Source organism: Hyaena hyaena, unplaced genomic scaffold (assembly GCF_003009895.1).
Source record: "Hyaena hyaena isolate Hyena2069 unplaced genomic scaffold, ASM300989v1 scaffold_542, whole genome shotgun sequence".
Classification (NCBI taxonomy): Eukaryota; Metazoa; Chordata; class Mammalia; order Carnivora; family Hyaenidae; genus Hyaena; species Hyaena hyaena.
The window spans coordinates 128,135-149,068 of record NW_024081175.1 but is presented as its reverse complement, the minus strand read 5'-3'; the positions used below and the strand labels follow the sequence as shown (position 1 = coordinate 149,068).

The window sequence follows — 20,934 nt, the reverse complement described above, 5'->3', positions numbered from 1 at the left end:
AACTAGGGAAAAAAGTAAAAAGGATTCAGATTAAAATGACTAAAATTATGTACTAATCTAGACATGTTTGTGTATGTATTTTCCAACTTTTGAGATCATGATAATTGTGTTCAGTCTCTACAGTATATTTTTTAACATATTAAGGTAGTCTTGTGTAAAAATGAGAGAGAATAAAAACAAATTCAGCATTTTTTCATTAGCTGATCACTAGTTCTTTTTATCATTTGAGGTCAAAGTGTAGCTGCTTCCCAATGAACAAGGTGAATGACTATTGGTTCAGAAAGGAAAGACATGATATTGACTGATCTAGGGATAAATCAAGAAATGTGACATTTCATGCAGGGGCGTTTTTACTTACAGTGCAAGGGTGTCAGTCAGAATATGCACTGTATAGGAAATCAATTGAAACTTGAGCCCATAGACATTTACTTCAGCAAAATTCTTACTAATTATCATGATTATGTCTAGTTAGACTGTTGTAAGCATAATTTAGTTTCCAAAAGATTGTGGTTCTTTTGTATAATTATAAATATTCGTTAATGATAAATAATTTATAGTTTGTCAGCTGTATTTTCTATAAAATCAGCTATTACTGTAAGTCTTCATTAAACCAGTAAAGCTTTACACGTTGTATATGCTACTAGTAAACCATAAACCTCTAACAAGTCATTTTATATAGAAAATAGAAAGCCTGGTTTACTGGTTTCAAATTGTCTTCTTTTTTCTAAAAGGTAGTTTGTCTAATTTTTATGTTTTCTTAAGTAATACAGTAAGTGATATAAGACTGAATTTTATTTTCTGAAATCTATTCTTTTTGGTGGTTAGTTTTCAAATGGATATTGAATGATCCAGTTCAGAAAATATGTCATAGTTTGTACTTATAGTTTTAACATTAAAGATCTGGTCTCATTTTTCAGTGTTCTACATCAGGGATGAGCAAAGTAAGGACCTATGGTGCACCCCCATCCTTTCAATTGGTTTTGTAAATAAAGTTTTATTGGAGCACAACCACACCTGTTCATTTACATATTATCTTTGGGTACTTTGTACTACATAGGTAATATTTGGTAGCTGCAACAGAGAACATGCAACGAAAGTCTAAAATACTATATGAACCTTTACAGAAAGTTTGTGGATCTCTGCTGTAAGTAACCTAGTTGAGATTAAATTATGATATAATTAATTCTTGATATCTGTGACAAGTACTTCTGAAACTTTTAAAGAAATACAAACAGAAATATAAATACTAGTCTTTTCTCTTTCCAGCCTCGTGTTTATATTGAAAGTTACTTGTCTGTATGTAATTTTTTAAATGACAAATTAACCATTTGCTCATCTTTGGTAGAGTTTTAGTTTTCTCTTTTAGTGGTCTGTTTAGTAACCATTTATCACCGTACTTACAAAGGATAATCATAGAACAAAATTAAGAACAATTATAAAGGATAATAATAAAGCAAAATTGAGATCCAAATAAATGCTAAGTGGTTGGCTAAACCTCATGCCCTGCATGTCAGACCTGGTGCCCTTAAACCAAACATGATTCATTCAGATTCACTCATCAGCAAAATGATAAATCCCTATACATTATGTACTTCTAAGGGCAATTACGTACATTATTTATAGCTGTAATGTTAATGTGGAAAGGACTATAGCCTTTGATAATAAGATTTTATCTTTTTTTAAACTTTAGTTGTTAACAGGGAAATTTAATATTAGACTAAATACAACTATATTTACCATATCTTCTAGAAAGATGTTAATTTAAAACATTCAGAATCTTCCTTTGTCTCTCCTTAAAGTAATAATTTTCAATGCCTGAAAAATAAAAGCTTACAGGTATCACATGGACATTCCATATACTCTTTGTTGTGTTAGTTATTTTGAAGGTACAAATTAGGCAACCTTCCTACATTGTTGTCTTCTTCCTAATCATATGTAGTTCTTTGGTAAAAAAGAAGGGGATTTTTAACCTTGAGATCTAAATTTTTTTAAGAGTCTCCAGTAATCTACTAATCTAAATGTTTAAGTTTCATGTATCATTTCACATTTTAAATTATTGAGTTTATTAAGTTAATTCTGAAATTTATAAGGATTTAAACTGAATCCTCTTTGAAAACTGCTGTAAATGGCTCTTAGCCTGATTTCATCTAAAAAGAACATTAAGGTCAAAGTTTCTCACTACATATGGTTTCCTTAAAAAATGATATTTAGCCGACCAATAACTGATGGTTAAATGCCTTTCAAATACTTTTACATGATCATAAAAAAGTGTAAGAATTTTGTTATCTTACACTTTTCACTATGTTCTTGAATTGAGTAAAAAAGAAATTATTGTCTTCAGAGTTTTTGTAGAACCAGCTTTTATGAAGCAGGATATTTGAAAACTGTTGAATTATTTTGGGAGAAATAAATAAAAGGTGAAAGTATTTGCCTTTACTGAAATGTGAATCCAAGTGGACATTACTACTTTGAGATCCATTAAGTATATATAATTCAAATATTACTATACCATCCTTTTACCTTCCACTGTTAAAGTGTGTATAGAAATAGATTTTTGATATATGTTTATTTTTTTCCTGTAAAAAATGCAATATTCTAAATTTCTCTCTGTGAATGTAACAATTTCATTGAACTGTGAAGTTTGGGACAATCTTGTAATAAAGTTACTAAGTTTCTGTATTATCTTAAAAATCAAAACAAACAAAAGTTTCTGTATTATCTTTCCCAGGTATGCTTTCTTGTGGTAAATGTTAAATCATAGCCCAGAAATAGGGGAGGGAGTCTATGAGAAAACAGGAACTTCTATATATCTAAACTTTTTAATATAATTTTAATATAATTGAGCCATTTCTAAAATCTACATCATTCTACTAATACCCATTACCAATTTTTGTTTAATTTACCCAATTTAATAGTTGCCTAAATTATATTATAGACATTTTCTAAAACGTGTCATTTAGAGCTTCTTTCTTTGCCTTTCCTGCATTCGTTTGCCTTTCCTACATACCAACGTCAAAAAACATTTCAGGAAGCACTGTAACTCTTCTAATACAAAATACATTTATGAGAGGAAACAATTTACTTTCTTACTCTTTAAATTCAGTAATTCTATATATGTAATGAAAAAGAGAAATTAACATTAGTCATCTAAAACTGTGGTCCAGTTTTGGTCAGCTTTTCTGTATGATATATTTGTTTCAATAAATAGGTAGCACAAGAGATTTTCAGATCAAATTTAGTTGCAATTATTTGTCTTTGCTTTTGAGGGAACATAGTTAAACTTTGCAATAAAAATACTTGCCTTGCTTTATTTGTGATGAAGTCCAAAAAACAGAGGAAATACAGTTTTTGGTAAGAATTGAAAGTCCAGGAATAAATATAATGATGAGAAGTAGTGTTTCTATCACTAGGGAACTTTCCTCATCTAAGCACATATGAACAATTGATCCTTGTAGTCATATATAGCAGTAAACATTAATAACTTAACAGTCTGAAGTCAGCGCAGAAGATATGGAGCATTATTGAAAGATGGAGTCGAGCAGGTGGCACTTTAATATGTTCAGTGTCATGGTTGACTCTAAAGACTAGTCGAATGAAATTACTTGAGGTTCTAAAGATTTAAAAAGCGAACTCATTTTGCTGCACTAAGGAAATGCTACTGATCAGGCTTTCTGTGTCCCTTTTTTCTAGGCTAGAAAATATTAACCCTGAAGAAAATGACATGGTAAGCCATTCTCTGAGGAGATTTCTTGATGTCAGTCTTATATCTTAGAGGCTTAAGTTCAATTGAGTGGGTTTCAAGAACTAAGATGTGGGAAAAAGAAGAATTGACACACTAATAATGTACATCTTTGCTGCAATATGAAAATTCAATAACTTCACTCAGTCAATTTACAATTCACATGTGCCTATTAATTAAAACCCTATATTAAATAAAATATATTAAAACTTCATGTCTGACTAACATATAATGGTGTTGGTAGACATTACAGGAATTACTGAACAGAATAAACAATGCAGACACAGGGATAGCTATTCAGAAGAATGGAGCTGTAATTGTGGATAGAATCTACAAGACCAAGGAATGTAAAAAGAGAATAACAGCAGAAGAAATGAATGCAGTGATAGAAGAACGGGATGCTGCTTTGTCTCAGGTAACTGCATGTATCTGTAAAAGCATTTTCCCCTGTTTCTTTACCATTAAAAAGTGATGTTTCCCCACATATTCTTCAAATTAGTTTTTAGCACATAATTAATACCACGATGATTAAATATATTAAAATAGTCACAAATTTTGTTCCACTGTTCTTTGAGTACATGCATCCACATTTCATAATAAAACTGTTAGATTGCTACAAAATTTTAGTTATATTAAAAAAAAGAATATTCTTTATATTCTTTAACGTAATCACTTTTATATGAGACTTTTTACTTGAGTCACAGTTTTGTGAGGGCTGAGATTATGTCTTTATTACTGTTTTATTCCCAGTGTCTAATTCAGTGCCTTTTAGTAAACATTGATAAATGAATCAAATTATTAGTGTATTATTTTCTGAACATGATTTACACCTTCCTGCTCTAATGGAACCTGATTACCTCCCTGAGGATACTGCTTTGACTATAGTCCTCTCCAGTAGTGATTCTGTTTCCTCCCACAGCAGTTACACCAGTGCACTTGGAGGCTTGTTCCCCACTAGTGTTTTTAGATCACAGTTCCTTTTTCATCTCTGAGCATGTCTGCCTTTGAAACTCATGCATCAGATTGTTCCACCCAGTAGGCACTCCTGTTGCAGTCATTTATAAACACCTCTGTTGCTTCCCTCATTTCTTGAATGTCTTAGGATCTATTTCAATGACTCTTTCTTCAGCCCACTCCTGTCTTAATTCTTGGTGATATAAATGCCTTTGTAGATGATCCTTTTGCTGTTCTGGCCTCTCATCTTCTTGGATTTCTCTCCTCTCTACATCATATTTCTGTCATACTGACAACTACTTAACTATCTTTCTAGCTCCCTTACTCTATAACTCTGACTAGCAAGTTTTCAACTCCACCGGCACCTGTTTCTATTGACTTGACCTCTTATTTTACTGTCCTTCAAGCCTCTCATATTCCCACTTCATCTAGCTTAGATTCCATGGCTCACCTAATTGTCATCAATTTGCATATAAGATCGCTTCAGTTCTTTTGGCTCGTTGTCCTCACCAAACAAAGCCTAAGCCTTAAAAATTTAACTTACTGCCTGTTCTACACCGTCACACTTTTATATGGCAGGAGAATGTCACACAGATTTGTCAGCTAATCCTTGAATTCATGACCATTGTCTTTAAGTAGGGCCTTGGTGTTGCCTGGCATTTTTCTTGTCTTTTGTTGGTCCATTCACTTCCCACTGTAAAGGACTATTTTTTCTCCCTTCTTTCTCCTCAGATATCTAACTTCACCTCTTGCGTATAAAAAGGAGCTTCAGCTTATCTTCGCCATTGCGTCCACCAGCTTACCCTTATTTGTTCTCATATACTGTGCCTTTTATTTCTTTCTTAGTACATGCCCCAGTTTAAGAACAAGCTATTTCTATACTAGTTCTGATCTTTTCTTGCTTGCTTAAGATTATCACTTAATCAATTGCCCCTTTTGTCTCCTACTTCATAAAATGTTTCCTATCAGTTAATTCCTATCATTATCTAAAATGCTTTACTATCTCCCATGGAGGCTGCGTGGAAGTTTTGCTAAGTCTTTGTCTACTTATGGTTCAGCCATGTACTTTTGGTGAGGCTTCCCAAACAGAGCTGTGTATTCAGTAGGACTCTACTCTTGGTAAATCATGTATTCTAATATTTATCTCCTCAGCATTGTGAGACTATGAAAAACTCCATTATGCTTCTCAGAGTTTTCAGAGTCTTAACTTTAATTTCAAGCCCTGTACAGCTTTGGGATTTATCAAATGATTTGAGGTAGAAAAATGTCTCAAATCTCTAATTTTGTCACTTCTGCCCTGCACAACTACCAAATGCTTAGATGAATTCTTCCTCCAACAGGAGCCCTCTGTGTAGTCAAAGCCTGACTTCCCAGCCCCTTGCCGGGATATTTAAATCTCAGGGAGAAAAAAAGACTGCAGATCTTCAAATCGCCCATTTCAGAAACTTAGCCCACTCAACCGATTGTTGCAGCAGCAGCCTTCCGATGTCTTTAAGCTGGATTTTTAAATTTAATCTGGCTTTCCTGTTTTTGGCTGGAGCACTGTTCAGCCACAAAGGATTTCATCCTATCTAGATGTAGAGACCTGACATTTATCTTCACATTAGATTTGGAAAAAGTCCTTAAACTTTTTAAATGAGCAACTGTTTTTACCATTTTGTATCCAACCAACTGTATGAAATCTTGAATCATGCAAGATTGTTAAAGAGAAGCCAAAACCGTTTTTAGTGCTTGGGAACAATTATAGTGTGAACTCAAACATTTGATTATTTTTGTCATTTATTTTCTTAAGTTAAAAAAATAAACATATAGAGCATAATTAAATATTGACTGCCAACCATTCCTTCATGATACATAAAGATAAAAAAATCAACATTCGTCAATATTTACCAACATGTCTTATTTATAAATATATGTTATCCATCATTGCAATATATTTATTATTTATCTACTGCATGTATTTATTTTGTTTTATGAGAGCCACTTGTTTCTTTTAATTCTTTTATTGTGCATAGTTTTCAAGCTCTCTGGCCCAAATAGTATTCATTTTAATTTTTATGTCATAATCTTTACAAAAGTGAACTTTTGCATTACTGTCTTATAGTTCTGAATGGAAACGTTTTTTCCCTTAATTTTTTAAAGTTAACTTTTTTATTTTGGCATAGTTTTAAATTTGCAGGGATGTTTCTAGGATGATGCAGTATAGGGGTGCACTTGGGTGGCTCAGGTGGTTAATGTTCGACTCTTCATTTCAGCTCAGGTCGTGATCTCATGGCTTGTGAGTTTGAGCCCCGTGTCCAGCTCTGACACGCTGACAGCGTGGAGCCTGCTTGGGAGTCTCTCTCTCCCTCTCTCTCTCGCTGCCCTTCCCTTGCTTCCTCCCTCTCCCTCTCCCCGTCTCCCTCCCTCTCTCAAAACAAATTAAAAAAATTTTTTTTAATTAAAATATTACAGAATAGGGTTCCCATAGATCTTTCACCAGTTTTGTTTTTGCCCTGCTTTTGCCACTGCTCATTACCGTGGTAAGTTTGTCAAAATTAATAAATCCACGTTGGTAGATTACTGTGAACTCCAGACATTATTCAGATTTTACCAGGTTTTCATTAAAGCCCTTCTGTTCCAAGATTCAATCCAGGATATCACATTGCATTTAGTTGTCACATTTCTCCAGTCTCCTCTGGTCTGTAACAGCTTATTATCCGCCCCCCCCCCTTTTTTTTTTAAAGATCTTGACAGTTTTGAGAATACTAGTCAGATACTTTTTGGAATGTGTCTGAATTTGTGTTTGTCTGATGGGTTTTTTTTTTAATGATTAGACTGAGATTTTGAGTTTTTGGAAAGAATTCCACCAAAATTTGACCTTAATTTTAGAGTTGTTATTTGGCATCAAATCTTTTCTTACACCGTCTTCTCTATCAGCATGAAGTAGGAACTGTTTTTCTTTATATGTGTGCCATAGTTTTATCCTTAGGACAGTGTAGGCACTTAATACTTGTTGAATTAATGAACTGATGATGAGTTGAGCTATTTTAAATCAACTTCAAGGTACACAGAACTAAAAAAATTTAATGAAATGTTATTCATTCACATCTTATTGCATACCTGTTATGGACCATGTGTTGGGAATTCGATTCCAATAGTTCTTACTCTTAACAGAACTTGTATTTTAATATGAAATATTTATGTAGTGAACAAACTAATGAATAAAGTATTTTCAATTAATAATTAGCTGAAAGTAAAAAGGTAGTAGGGAGTGACTGCAATTGGTAGTGGGGTTGTTGCATTACAAGAGGCAGGCCTCTTTGTCAAAGTGAATAGTTGAACTAAGAGTTGAAAAAGGAGGAGGATCTAGCCATGCAAAGAACCATGGAAAGATGCCTCATCAAAAAATAATAGATCAGCAATGCTCTGAGAGAAGGAACAAGTTTAGTGGTTTAAGACACTGATACAAAAATACCAAACTTAAATGTGATAGAAGTACACTGAGCAAGGAAGATAGTAGCAAGTGGGCAGTAGACAAATCTGTATGGTCTTATAGACATGGTAAGGAGGACAGATTGTATCTAAATGCAGAAGTTTTGAAAGAGAAAGGCTATTGTAAGAGTCCATGCAAAAGATGACACTGATGATGGCTCAAAGGGACGAGTGTAGATTTAGAGAAGTGGACAGATTTGAGGAATATCTCAACAGTACAGTGAATAGGACTTGACAGCCATTGGTTTTGGACGTAAGAGAGCAAGAAGATTTGCCGCTTGAAGACTATGTAGATATTTGTCCCATTTATTGTGTTGGATTTGGGGAGGAGATCAATGTATTTGGGGAGGGAGATTACATTGCCTTGGCGGAGAATATTTGAGATGACTCTTAAAAATTCACATGGAAATATTGAGCAGCCATCAGCAATAATTAAAGCTTGGGACTAGATGAAACTGAGGAAAGATCATTGAGAAAAAACAGAGCTTAGGACCAAGCTCTGTGATGTCCCAATATTTAGCAGTTGGACAAAGTACATAGGATACTGGGAAGGATGGCAAATGAAGTAGAAGGAAACAAGAGAATGTGGTATCACAGAAGGCAAGAAAGTGTTTGCAAAAAGTGAGAGTGATTAGTTTCCTTAAAAGGTATTGAGAAGTTGAGCAAAAGGAAGATGGAATGGTTACTTGTGTTTGATCACATGGAAGATCTTGAGTTCTTTGACAAGAGTTTTGTCCAAGATAGAGGCTACATTGGAATGGTTGGAGGGAAGGAAGGAAAGTGAGAAAGTGAAGACCGTGAATATATACAACTTCTTACCCCTGTAATGGAGGTAAATAAATTGGCAGTAGATGGAGAGGAAGCTTATAGTTCATGGAAGGGTTTCTCTTTCCTTCTTAGTGGGAGATTCCAGGGTGTGTAATTGGTAGGTTGATGGATATGAACCAGAAAAAAAAAAAAAAAGTGATTTTAAGAGAGAGAAAAGATAACTGTAGTAGGAAAGTCCAGGAGTAGATAAGTAGATTGAGAGGGGATAGGATCTAGAAAATAAGTAGAAGAGTTGTTTTTTCTGGCAAGATGGAAACTGCTTTTATCATAACAGGAAAACAAGAACTCAGATGGATACATATCCTTACAAATTAATAAATTTAGGGAATGGGATGTCTTAAGTTAATTTAGATTCTCAGTGTGATGGGTCGATGGATGGGCCTGAAGGTTTATACAGGAGATAGTTTTAAACACTTGTCTTGATTTGTGTGTGAATGAACATAACTAGAGAACCATAGGATGCCAGGCAGAGCAGAATGCCCATTTGAGAATTAGAGTAATGAATTTAAAGTGAAACCTGTCAGATAAGTTGTATGATTTCTTCTAGCAATATTCAGACCTTGGGTGCAGTGTGGTATTGTAGATATTTTAACCTGACTTGGGGTTGTAATGGTGAAGGACCAGGAAGTCATTACAGTGATGGCCTATAGGCTGCCCCTTACATAAAGAGGAAACTAAAGAGTCACAGTCAGCAGGATCCTGGAAAGTAAAAATCTGCTCTGTGCATGTGTTGGAGTTCTTTGTTCATCTTGGACTGGTGTAGTCAAGAGAAAAAGAGCCTCAAAATAAATATTTTGAAGGTATTGCAATTAATGGAGTCCATATATTCCAGATACTTTTCTGCATAATTTTTATATGGGTTTGAGGGGGGAAAGAACTAAATGTTGGATATTTTAACACATACTCGGCAAGACAGTTCCAGAAGCAGTAAAAGAGAGGGAATACATTTGAAGAAAAGGTATAAATAATTTAGAAATTAGAATTCTTTCTATTGGTTCACATAGTCCAGGAGTCCACATTTGTACATTCCTGGCCTGGTTATGAATTCTTCCCATGATATTCTGTGTGAACTGAAGTCACTGTGAAAAACAGACTGAGATTAGGGAGTGTAGCATAAACTAACAAATCCACTTGAAATAAAAAACCAAAATCTTTTTTTTTTTTTTTTAATTTTTGATATTTATTTTTGAGAGACACAGAGTGTGAGCGGGGGAAGGGCAGAGAGAGGGGGAGACACAGAATCTGAAACAGGCTCCAGGCTCTTAGCTATCATTACAGAGCCCACCGCGGGGCTTGAACTCACAAACTGTGGGATCATGACCTGAGCCAAAGCTGGACACTTAACAGACTAAGCCACCCAGGTGCCCTGAAAAACCAAAATCTTGACCATTGATGTAGCCATCAAAGTTAACTTTCCGTATATTAACAGAGGAAAGGGTAGCCTAGTTTCTTAATCTGTCCATTGTTAGTGTTGCCCTCACTTTGTATCCCTCATGATTGGCAGAATGCCTAACATATTATAGATGCAAAATGATTTGTTAAGTTATTAGAAGTTTGATAAAAAGTTCATACTTGAAAAGGAAATAAATCATAACATTTAGAGTTTTACCTTTCAAGAAGAGTAAGAAATATGTTTAACATTCTTTATTATAGTGACTGTAAATTTTTAATTAATTTTTTCCCCTGTCAGTTTGTTAATTTTCTTCCCTGTCTTATCCTATAATTATTTGCCAGTGCATGTTTTTTTTTTTTTTGTTTTTTGTTTTCTGGTCAGTCTTGCTAAGATATCTTATTTATATTTATTCCAATAACTTTTCCTAATTCTTATTACAAAATTTTTATAAACTTTTTCCAGCTATAGGTAATTTTGGAAAGCATAAACAAGAATGCTCATGAACTGATTTCCTAGAAATAATCATATCCAGATTTTCTTTTTTTTCAATCCATATTATATCAGTACATACTGCTTGTTGACCAGTTTTTATATTTTGTCAGATAGTTCTATAATTTTATAATGTAGATATATTAAGATTTGTCAAACTCATCAGCTGTTTTGGAGGATATTTTTTTTTCTATTTTTTGATACCGTGAACATTTTTGTAGCTAAATTTTATGTGTATCTATGTTTATTGCCTTAGGAAAAGTTCTAGAAATGGAAATACTGGATTAGAGAATATAAACATTTTAAATAGTATATATTTTCAAATTGCCTTCTTAGAAAAAATTGTACCTAGAAATGTTATTTGAAATTTCCTTCAACGAAGGTTTATGTGAATAAAATGCTAAGCAATTTAGACTTTATTCTCTAAGCAGTGTGGACCTCCTGAGGTTTAAAAGTCTAAAGCTAAGGAGACAGTTGAGAATCTATTATAAAAAAGCATGCAAGAGATAATGAGACAAAAATCAGAGAGGAATAAATATGAAAACTATGGAAGTAAAAGCTTGTATTTAAAAAAAATTTAAATGGAGGTATCACAGGTGCGCAAAGAGATTTTGTAAAGATTTGATTAATTTTTACGTATGTATATACTCATGAAAGCAGCACTCAGATCAAGATATAGGACATTTGTAGTCCCTGATTGCAAACTATATTACAAGCTACAGTTATCAAAACAGTATGGCATTGGCATAAAAACAGACACATAGATCAAGATGGATCAATCTCAGTAGAATAGAGAACCCCGAAATAAACCCACACATATATGTTCAATTAAAGGAGCCAAGAAAATACAGGCAGAAAAGACAGTGTCTTCAATAAATAGTGTTGGGAAAACTGGACAGCCACATTGTAAGGAATGAACCTGAACTGCTGTCTTATACCAGACATAAAAACTAATTCAAAATGAATTAAAGTCTTTCATGTAAGACCTGAAACCATGAAATACCTAGAAGAAAATAGAGGGTGTTAGCTCCTTGATATTGGTATTGGTGATGAGTTTTTGGATCTGGCAACAAAAGCAAAAGTAAATGAGCAGGACTACATTAAACTGAAAAGCTTCTGCACAGAAAAGAAAAACATCAACAGGGCCACCTGGGTGGCTCAGTCAGTTGAGCAGCTGGCTCTTGGTTTCAGCTCAGATCATGATCTCATGGTTTGGGAATTTACCTGCATCAGGCTCTGCACTGACACATACACGCACACACACACACGCACACGCACACGTGCGCGGGCGCACACACACACCATGGAATACCAGTCAGCTGTTAAAAAAAAAACCAGAATGAAATCTTAACCATTTGCCACAACATGGATGGACCTTGAATGTATTATGCTATGTCAGATAAGTCAGAGAATGACAAATACCATCTGATCTCACTTTTATGTGGAATTAAAAAACATCAGTGATAATTAACCAAGCTTATAGCTGTGGAAAATAGAATCATGTTTGCCAAAAGTGGGGAGTGGAGGCAGAGAAATGCTGGAGGGGGGGCAAAGATACAAACTTCCAATTATACAGTAATGCAGTCATGGAAGTGTAGTGTACAACATGGTGACTGTAGTTAATAATAATGTATTACATATTTAAAAGTTGTTAAAAGAGAGTAAATCTTAAAAGTGATCAATCACAAGAAAAAAGAAAATTTGAAAAACCAAATACAATGAAATGTAATATTGTTTTGTGTATATTTAAAAGGACATTTCACAACATTCCAGAGGATGCCTTCATATCTCTTTTTTGTCAGAATTTCTTGGCAAAAGTAATCACTATTCTTTCTTCTAACACCATGGGTCATTTTGCAGGCTTTTAAACTATATGAAAGGAATCATGCCGTGTACTCTTTTGTATATGACTTCCTTCACCCACTGTTATTTATTCTTGTGTGTTGATCTGTACTGTTACAGTTATCAATAGTGTATCTTTTTCTTTACAGTGTTGTGTTCCATTGTATGATTATAGTCTCATTTATTTACATATGTAACAGTTGATAGAAATATAGGTTGTGTCTAATTTTAACCTCTTATGAATTAAGTACTATGGATTTTCTCCTACATATATTTTGGTGAATGTTAGAATTTACTCCTTGTGGTTCATAGATAGAATATACACAGGAGAATGCCTGTCATAGGTTTAGCTTTAGGAACTAATTCCAAACGTTTTCCCAAAGTTGTACCAGTTTACACCAGCAGTGTAAGAGAACGACTTCCAGTTGTGGGGATCAACACTTGGTATCTTTATTCATTTTAATTTCTGTCATTTTGATGGATATATGGTCTTATTGCAGTGAGGCTTTAATTTGTATTTCTATAATAACTAATGATGTTGAGCACCTTTTCCTATAATATGGCCATTTTGATATCCTCCTTTGTGAAGTGTCTCTTCAAGGCTTTTGTCCAGTATTAAATCTGGTTGTTTTTTGTTTTTTACTGCTTTATATAAATTGAGTACAGATACTTGTATAGCCTCTGGCTTGCTTTTTTATTCTCTTATTGCTATCTTTTGATAATAAAAGTTCTTAATTTTAATGAAGTCAAATTTACATTTTTTCCTTCTTATGATTAATGGATTTGGTGTTCTATTTAAGAACCCTTGTGATTTCCACAATAATGAACACACTCTATAATGCTTTCTTCTAGGAGCTTAATTATTTTAGCTTTCACATTTAGGTCTTGGTCTGTTTCAAGTTAATTTTCATATGGTCAGGGTATATCATTTTTTTCTTACGAATAACCAGTTGACTGGAACCAACATCATGTATTTAAAAGATCATGTACTGCCTTCCTGTCCCCAGCGAGCTATAGGAATATGTGTGTGTTTCTTTCTGAACTCTGTTCTGTTGATGCAATTTTCTGTCCCGTACTAATACTATACTGTGTCTTAATTCCTGTAGCATTATAGTGTGTTTTGCTTTGTGATGGTGTAAGGATACAGTGTTGTTGTTCAGTTTTTCCTTAGTTATTCTATGTCCTCTTCAGTTTGTCATTTTCCGTTTAAAAAATCTGCTCCTATTTTGATAACAATTGCATAGACTCTAAAGATCAATTAAAGAAAGATTATCATCTTAGCAATTTGAGTCTCCCAAATCATTGGTCTTTTCATGAAAACTATTATTTTTTCTTCATGTACTGCTTTAGTGGTATCACACAAGTTTCTGATAAGTTGTATCTCATAATTATATACCTCAAAATATGTTTTTAGTTTCTCAGTGCGATTTCTTCCTTCCTTATGAATCATTTAGAAATGTGTTGCTTAATACTTAAACATGAAGAAATTTGAGATTATCTTTCTGTCATTGAGTTGGAATTTAATTACGAGGTGGTGGGAGAACAACCTATATGATTTCAATCTTTAGAAACTTGTTGATACTTGCCTTAGGACCTAAAACAGGCCCTGTTTGATACATACATATGTACTATTTAAAATAATGTGTATTTTGTAGTTGCCGAATGTAGTGTTATCTGTGTTTAAACAAAGTACATTAGTCATGTATTTGGATTTTATGTTTATAGATTTATTGTTGACTGTTTTATCAGTTTCTCAGGGATATGTTTAGACTATCAAATGATGGGGTGTCTGGCTGGCTCAGTCGGTAAAGTATAAGACTCTTAATCTTGGGGTCAAGTTCAAGCCCCACATAGGGCATGGAGGCTACTTTTTTGAAAAGTTAAAAAAAAAAATAAAAGAAACTACCACATGATTAAGATGATTATCTCTCTTTTTAATTCTGTCAGCTTGACTTACTTATTTTAAAGCCATGTTGTGATATACTTAAATCTTTAGGATTACTGTATCTCACCATTCCTATGAAATGCCTGTTATCATTTTTTTAAAGTTTTTTTATTTTAATTCCGGTAAGTTAACATACAGTGTTGTATTAGTTTCAGATCTACAATAATATGATTCAACAATTTTATACATCATCCAGTGCTCATCACAACAAGTACATTCCTTTAATCCCAGTCACCTGCTTCACCCATCCCCCAACCCATCTCCCCTCTGATAACCACCACTCATCCATAATAGTCTCTAGCTCCATTCATGTTGTTATCATTTTTATATTTCTGGCTTTAAATTCTACTTAAGTTTCTTGATGTCATAGCCTTTTTCATTTGTACTTACAACTTTTTTCGCCAGCATTTTATTATGGAATATTTCTAACATATTGCAAAGTCAAAAGAACCTTACTGCAAACATCTATTCACCAACCACTTGGAATGCATTGTTAATATTTTTCTAAACATGCTTTATTACATTATTTCTGCATTTATCCATCCTTCTCTCTGTCCATCAATTCATCTCACTTAGTTGATACATTTTAGGTAGATTCAGGCATAAGTACAAAGGCCCCTAAATTCTTCAACATAGAAAATCATTAAAGTTCAGTATTTGTTAGTTTTTTTTTTTTTATGTAGAACTTACATACACCAAAATATACAATCATTAAGTGTACATGCTCTATGTTTTGACAAATGCATACCGATATGTAACTACTACCACAGTAAAGATCTAGGAGGACATTGTCATCCCAGAAAGTTCTCTCCTGCTCTTTCTAGTTAATCCATGTTCCCACCCCCTACTAGGAGTCACTGATCTGACATTTTTTACACCATTACTTAGTTTTACTTTTTCAAGAAAGTCATGTGTTTGGGAGCAAAATGTATCTAAGATGGTCACATTTATTTGTGTGTTCTACTCTTCTGCAGGTAAGAAATGTATCTTTTTCTAAGATTTTATCTCACTCTTTGGATCTTGCTCTAAATGCTGATTTTTTAAAAGATTTTCTTCATTTTTATTAAGTAGTGTAAGAGTCTTGATATTCTTTCTCTGTGTTAATTCCTGTGGGTCATTTGGTTAGAATGATGATTATGCATCAGCATATTACTCATAGATCTCTACAATAGTTTTTCCATCATAAGAGTTCAAAAACAAGTTATTTCCTGGAAAGTTAATTTTCACTACCATTATGACTAATACTTTTTAAAATATAATAGACTATGTTAAGTACATAATGCCATTTTTTTCAGTATATTGTTATTTAGCATAATAGTAAGCCCTTCCTGATTTCCCAGAAGAGGCAGTGTTCCTTTAGTAACAAGATTGCACAAAGTGTGAATTTAAGCCATTAACTCATTATAAAATATTTGGTAATTAGTATATGTCCCTAAGTATTGGGGGACCTGTCTTATAAACTTTTTGTCATGGAAGAATCTTTATTCTAAAGATGTGAGTTTTTAAAGGGAACAGCCAGTTGATGGTTTCATGAACTGTCATTTGGGCACAAAAACTCAAATTGATATGATTTTGCTTCTTTAATACATCTCTGACTTCATAAAGAAGTTTTTCCATTAACATTTTAGTGGATTAACTTATGCTAAATTTTATGTTCAAAAACAAAAGTAAATGGAATCAAATAGCTTATCTCTTGTGCTCACACAGATATTGCAGGAGGAACGTAAAGATCTGAATATATCATTCACTACAAAGTATTTGTCTTTTTAGTCCAAAATGTTAGGAACTTTATTTATTTATTTACTTATTTTCGGACACTTTAAAACTTGCATTGTCAACATACTGTATCAAAGCAGGCTTTCATTTTTCTTTTGAAAATGACTCTGGCTGTGCTTGTACATTTGCATACAGGTTTGTTTGATTAATTGCTCCTTGACTCATCTGTCATAATACTAAGCTCTGAGATCACACAAGATCAGATTCCCAAACCACTTCGTAGAATTAAATATTTAATGTCAATACCTTGAAAAATTCAGGGGAAAATGGTTTTAATTGTTACTAGTAGCCTATTTCAGTATTATAATCCCTTGGAAAAAAGTACACTTATATATTAATTCGTATTAATATGATCCTATCATAAAAGATTATAGTGACCTTATAAGAAGGTTAAAATATATAATAAAATATACTTTAAATTATAATTTATCTGGAAACTTAATAAATATATCTATAAATATAAGTGTTTTATAGATTTCTGTGAATGTGATTTTTGGTATAGTGATCATTGAAAATTTGAGAACTTTTCTACTTTTAATGTTTACTTTTTGTTCACAATTTTGACTTTATATGAAAATCATCACACAAAAATAACATAAACAAATATTAAATCTGCAATTTGATGAGTTTTGACAAAAACCTACAACATTTCCATAACCCAAGAAAGTCTTCTCATTTATTTCTCTTCCTTGCCAATCATCCCTTCTTCAGCTTCGCTGAAGCAACTTTTGTGGCATTTTTAACCACAGATTTATTCTGTTTGTTCTAGGACTTCATACAAGTACAGTTATACAGTGACAGCATTAATTTTGTGATATTTATCCAGGTTGTTCTCTGTATCAGTAGTTTGTTCCTTTTTTTGTAAGTAATATTCCACTGTGTAATATTCTGTATTACACTTTATTCATTCTCCTCTTGATGGACATTTGAATTTGTCCAGATTTTGTCTAGAATGATAAAGACTACCATGAGAATTCTTGTCCACAATTTTTGTGGACACACTGTTATTCACTTTTTAAAATAAGAGCAGAACTGCTGGGTTGTAAGGTTGGTGAGTATTTATTTTTAAAAGAAATTAAGCAAATTGTTCACCAAAGTTGCTGAATCAATTCAGACTCTCAACAGCAATTTATAGAAGTTCTGATTGCTCCATATATTCACCAGCAGTAAGTGTTGGCAGTATTTCTGATTGTAGCTAGTATAGTAGGTGTGTAGTGGTATATCACTTTGGTTTTAATTTGCATCTCCCAGTGACTAATATTGAGTACTTTTTCATGTGTTTCTTGGTCATTTATATGTCTGTCATTTTGAACATCTGTTCAGGTCTTTTGCCTATCTTTTGATTGGGTGATTTTACTTTTTATTATTGATTTGTAGTTCTTTACGTATTGTAGATGTAATCTATTGTCAGATATATGTATTAAAAATAGTTTCTCATTCTGTGTCTTGTATATTCATTTTCTTTTTTTCTTTTTAATTTTTTAATGTTTTTTATTTATTTCTGAGAGAGAGAGACAGTGTGAGCAGGGGAGGGTCAGAGAGAGAGGGAGACACAGAATCCGAAACAGGCTCCAGGCTCCGAACTAGCTGTCAGCACAGAGCCCGACGTGGGGCTCAAACCCACGAACCATGAGATCGTGACCTGAGCTGAAGTTGGACGCTTAACCGACTGAGCCACCCAGGCACCCCCATTTTCTTATTTCTATAGTTTGATGGGCAACAATTTTAATGGTCTAATATATCAATTTTTTATTTTAATCTTTCATTTTAATTCCTGTTACACAGTGTTCCTCCTTAATCCCCATCACCTATTTAACCCATCCCCCCAGCTGCCTTTCCTCTGGTAACCATCAGTTTGGTCTATATAGTTAGAGGCTGTTTTTTTGGTTTGTCTCCTTCGTTTTTTCTTTTCCCTTTGCTCATCTGTTTTGTTTCTTAAATTCTACATAATGAGTGAAATCATATGATAATTTATCTTTCTCTGACTAACTTATCTCCCCTAGCCTCATACCCTGGATCCATTCATGTAATTGCAAATGGTAAGATCCCTTTCCTTTTATGGTTGAGTAATATTCCATTGTGGATACCACCTCTTCTTTGTCCATTGATCAGTCGATAGACACTTGGGCCGCTTCCCTATCTTTTGGCTTTTGTAAATAATGCTGCTGTAAACATAAGGGTACCTGTATGTCTCTGAATTACTGTTTTTGTATTCTGTGGGTAAAAATCCACTAGTGTGATTGCTGGATCATAGAGTAGTTTTATTTTTAACTTTCAGAGGAAATTCCATACTATTTTCCAGGGTGGCTGCACCAGTGTGCATGCCCATCAACAGGGCACGGGTGTTCCTTTTTTGCCATATCCTCACCCAACACCTGTTGTTTCTTGTGTTGTTGGTTTTAGCCATTCTAAGAGATATGGCTGATGTCATTCTATCAGATATGAGGTGATAGCTCATTGCAGTTTTGCCTTACATTTCCATGATGATAAGTGATGATCTTGTGTCTTTTGGCCATCTGGATGTCTTTGGAGAAATGTCTGTTCATGTGTTCTGCCCATTTCTGAATTATGGATTATTTGTTTTGGAGTGCTGAGTAATATAAGTTCTTTATATATTTTGGATACTAACCCTTTTCCAGATATGTCATTTACAAATATCCTCTTCCATGCCATAGGTGACCTTTTAGTTTTGTTAATTGTTTCCTTCACTGTGCAGAAGCTTTCTATTTTGATGTAGACCCAATAGTATATTTGTGTTTTTGTTTCCCTTGCTTCAGGAAACATATTTCAAAACGGGTTGAAGACCTAATTATGAAACCTGAAACCATAAAAATAATATATGAATTTTTAAATATACCTTGTCTAAGAAATCTTACCTTACCCCAAGATTGCAAAGCTATTGTCCTATGTTTTCCCTGTATAAGTTTTATTATTTTAGTTTTCACTTAAAAAAATTTTTTTTAATGTTTGGTTATTTTTGAGAGAGGAAGAGACAGAGCATGAGTGGGGAAAGGGCAGGGATAGAGGGAGACAGAATCCGAAGTAGCCTCCATCCAGGCTCTGAACTGTTAGCACAGAGCCCAATTCGGGGCTAAAAATCACAAACCGTTGGATCATGATCTGAGCCAAAGTCAGACGCTTAACCAACTGAGCCACATAGGTGCCCCTATTTTTCACTTTTAATCTGTGATTTACTTTGAGTTAACTATTGTATATGGTGTAAGATAAAGATTGTGGTTCATTTTCTTTCTTTTTCTTTTTTTTAATGTTTTTTATTTATTTCTAGGAGAGAGAGAGACAGCGTGAGCAGGGGAGGGTCAGAGAGAGAGGGAGTCACAGACCGAAACAGGCTTCAGGCTCTGAGCTGGCAGTCAGCACAGAGCCCGACGCGGGGCTCGAACTCACGAATCGCGAGATCATGACCTAAGTGAAAGTCGGACGCTTAGCCGACTAAGCCACCCAGGTGCCCCAAGTGTGGTTCATTTTCTTAACCAGTTAATAATCAGTTGTTCTAGGGGCGCCTGGGTGGCTTAGTCAGTTAAGCGTCTGACTTTCACTTAGGTCATGATCTCGCGGTTCGTGGGTTCGAGCCCCGAGTCGGGCTCTGTGCTGACTGCCAGCTCAGAGCCTGGAGCCTGTTTCGGTCTGTGACTCCCTCTCTCTCTGACCCTCCCCTGCTCACGCTGTCTCTCTCTCTCCTAGAAATAAATAAAACATTAAAAAAAAAAAAATCAGTTGTTCCAGCACTATTTGTTGAAAAGTGTTTTCCCCCCCATCGAATAGCTTTGGTGCCATTTTTTGAAAGTTAATTGACCATATAAGTATATGTTTGTTTATGGGCATGCTTTACTATTATAAAGATCTATTTGTCTATCCTTATGTAAATGCCAAAATGCATTGATTGCCGTAACTTTTGATATCAGGCATTGGAAGTTTTTTCAATGTCCTGATTAAAGCTTATTTTAGTTCTTAGAGGCTCTTCGCTTTTTCCTACAAATATTAAAATCAGATAACCAATTTCCATAAAATTCCTGGTGGGATTATGATTAGATTGTGTTGAATCTTTAGATCATTAGTGAGTAGGGGCATAGACATCTTAACAATTTTTAGTTTGTTAATCTGTGGTACTTTTCATAACCTTAGGACTATAATAAACACACCACATAGTTAAATTGTAAGAATCTTAAAATTTCATTGTTTCACTTCATTTATTTCACTTTGTCATATTTTCCTTAACTTGAATTTGTTTTAGCATTTTCTTTCTTTTAATTTTTTCTCTCCTTCTTCCTTTCTCTTTCTCTTTTCTGATACACATCTGTTGTTGAATTCAGTTCTCATTTATCTGACTATATCTTTATTTCACCCTCATCTTTAAAGAATGTATTCAGTAGCACTAGGTATAGATGAATATAATAAGATTAATATACGATCTCCCTAAGGGATCTCTGTATTTGATATATATTCTTCCTTACCACCATTGTATAGTAGCAACCC

The 20,934-nt window shown here is 33.9% G+C and overlaps 1 protein-coding gene across 1 annotated transcript in view; it reads left to right on the top strand.

Annotated features, from left to right (window-relative positions):
- The window catches only part of MIPOL1 (mirror-image polydactyly 1), a gene marked incomplete at its 3' end in the record, with an annotated part of 200,975 nt that overhangs the window by 102,309 nt on the left and 77,732 nt on the right, over nt 1-20,934 (top strand). Inside the window, exons 8-9 of the mRNA XM_039255719.1 lie at nt 3,691-3,724; nt 3,984-4,154. Of these exons, the coding sequence (XP_039111650.1) occupies nt 3,691-3,724; nt 3,984-4,154 (205 nt within the window). The remainder of the gene's footprint in view (nt 1-3,690; nt 3,725-3,983; nt 4,155-20,934) is intronic.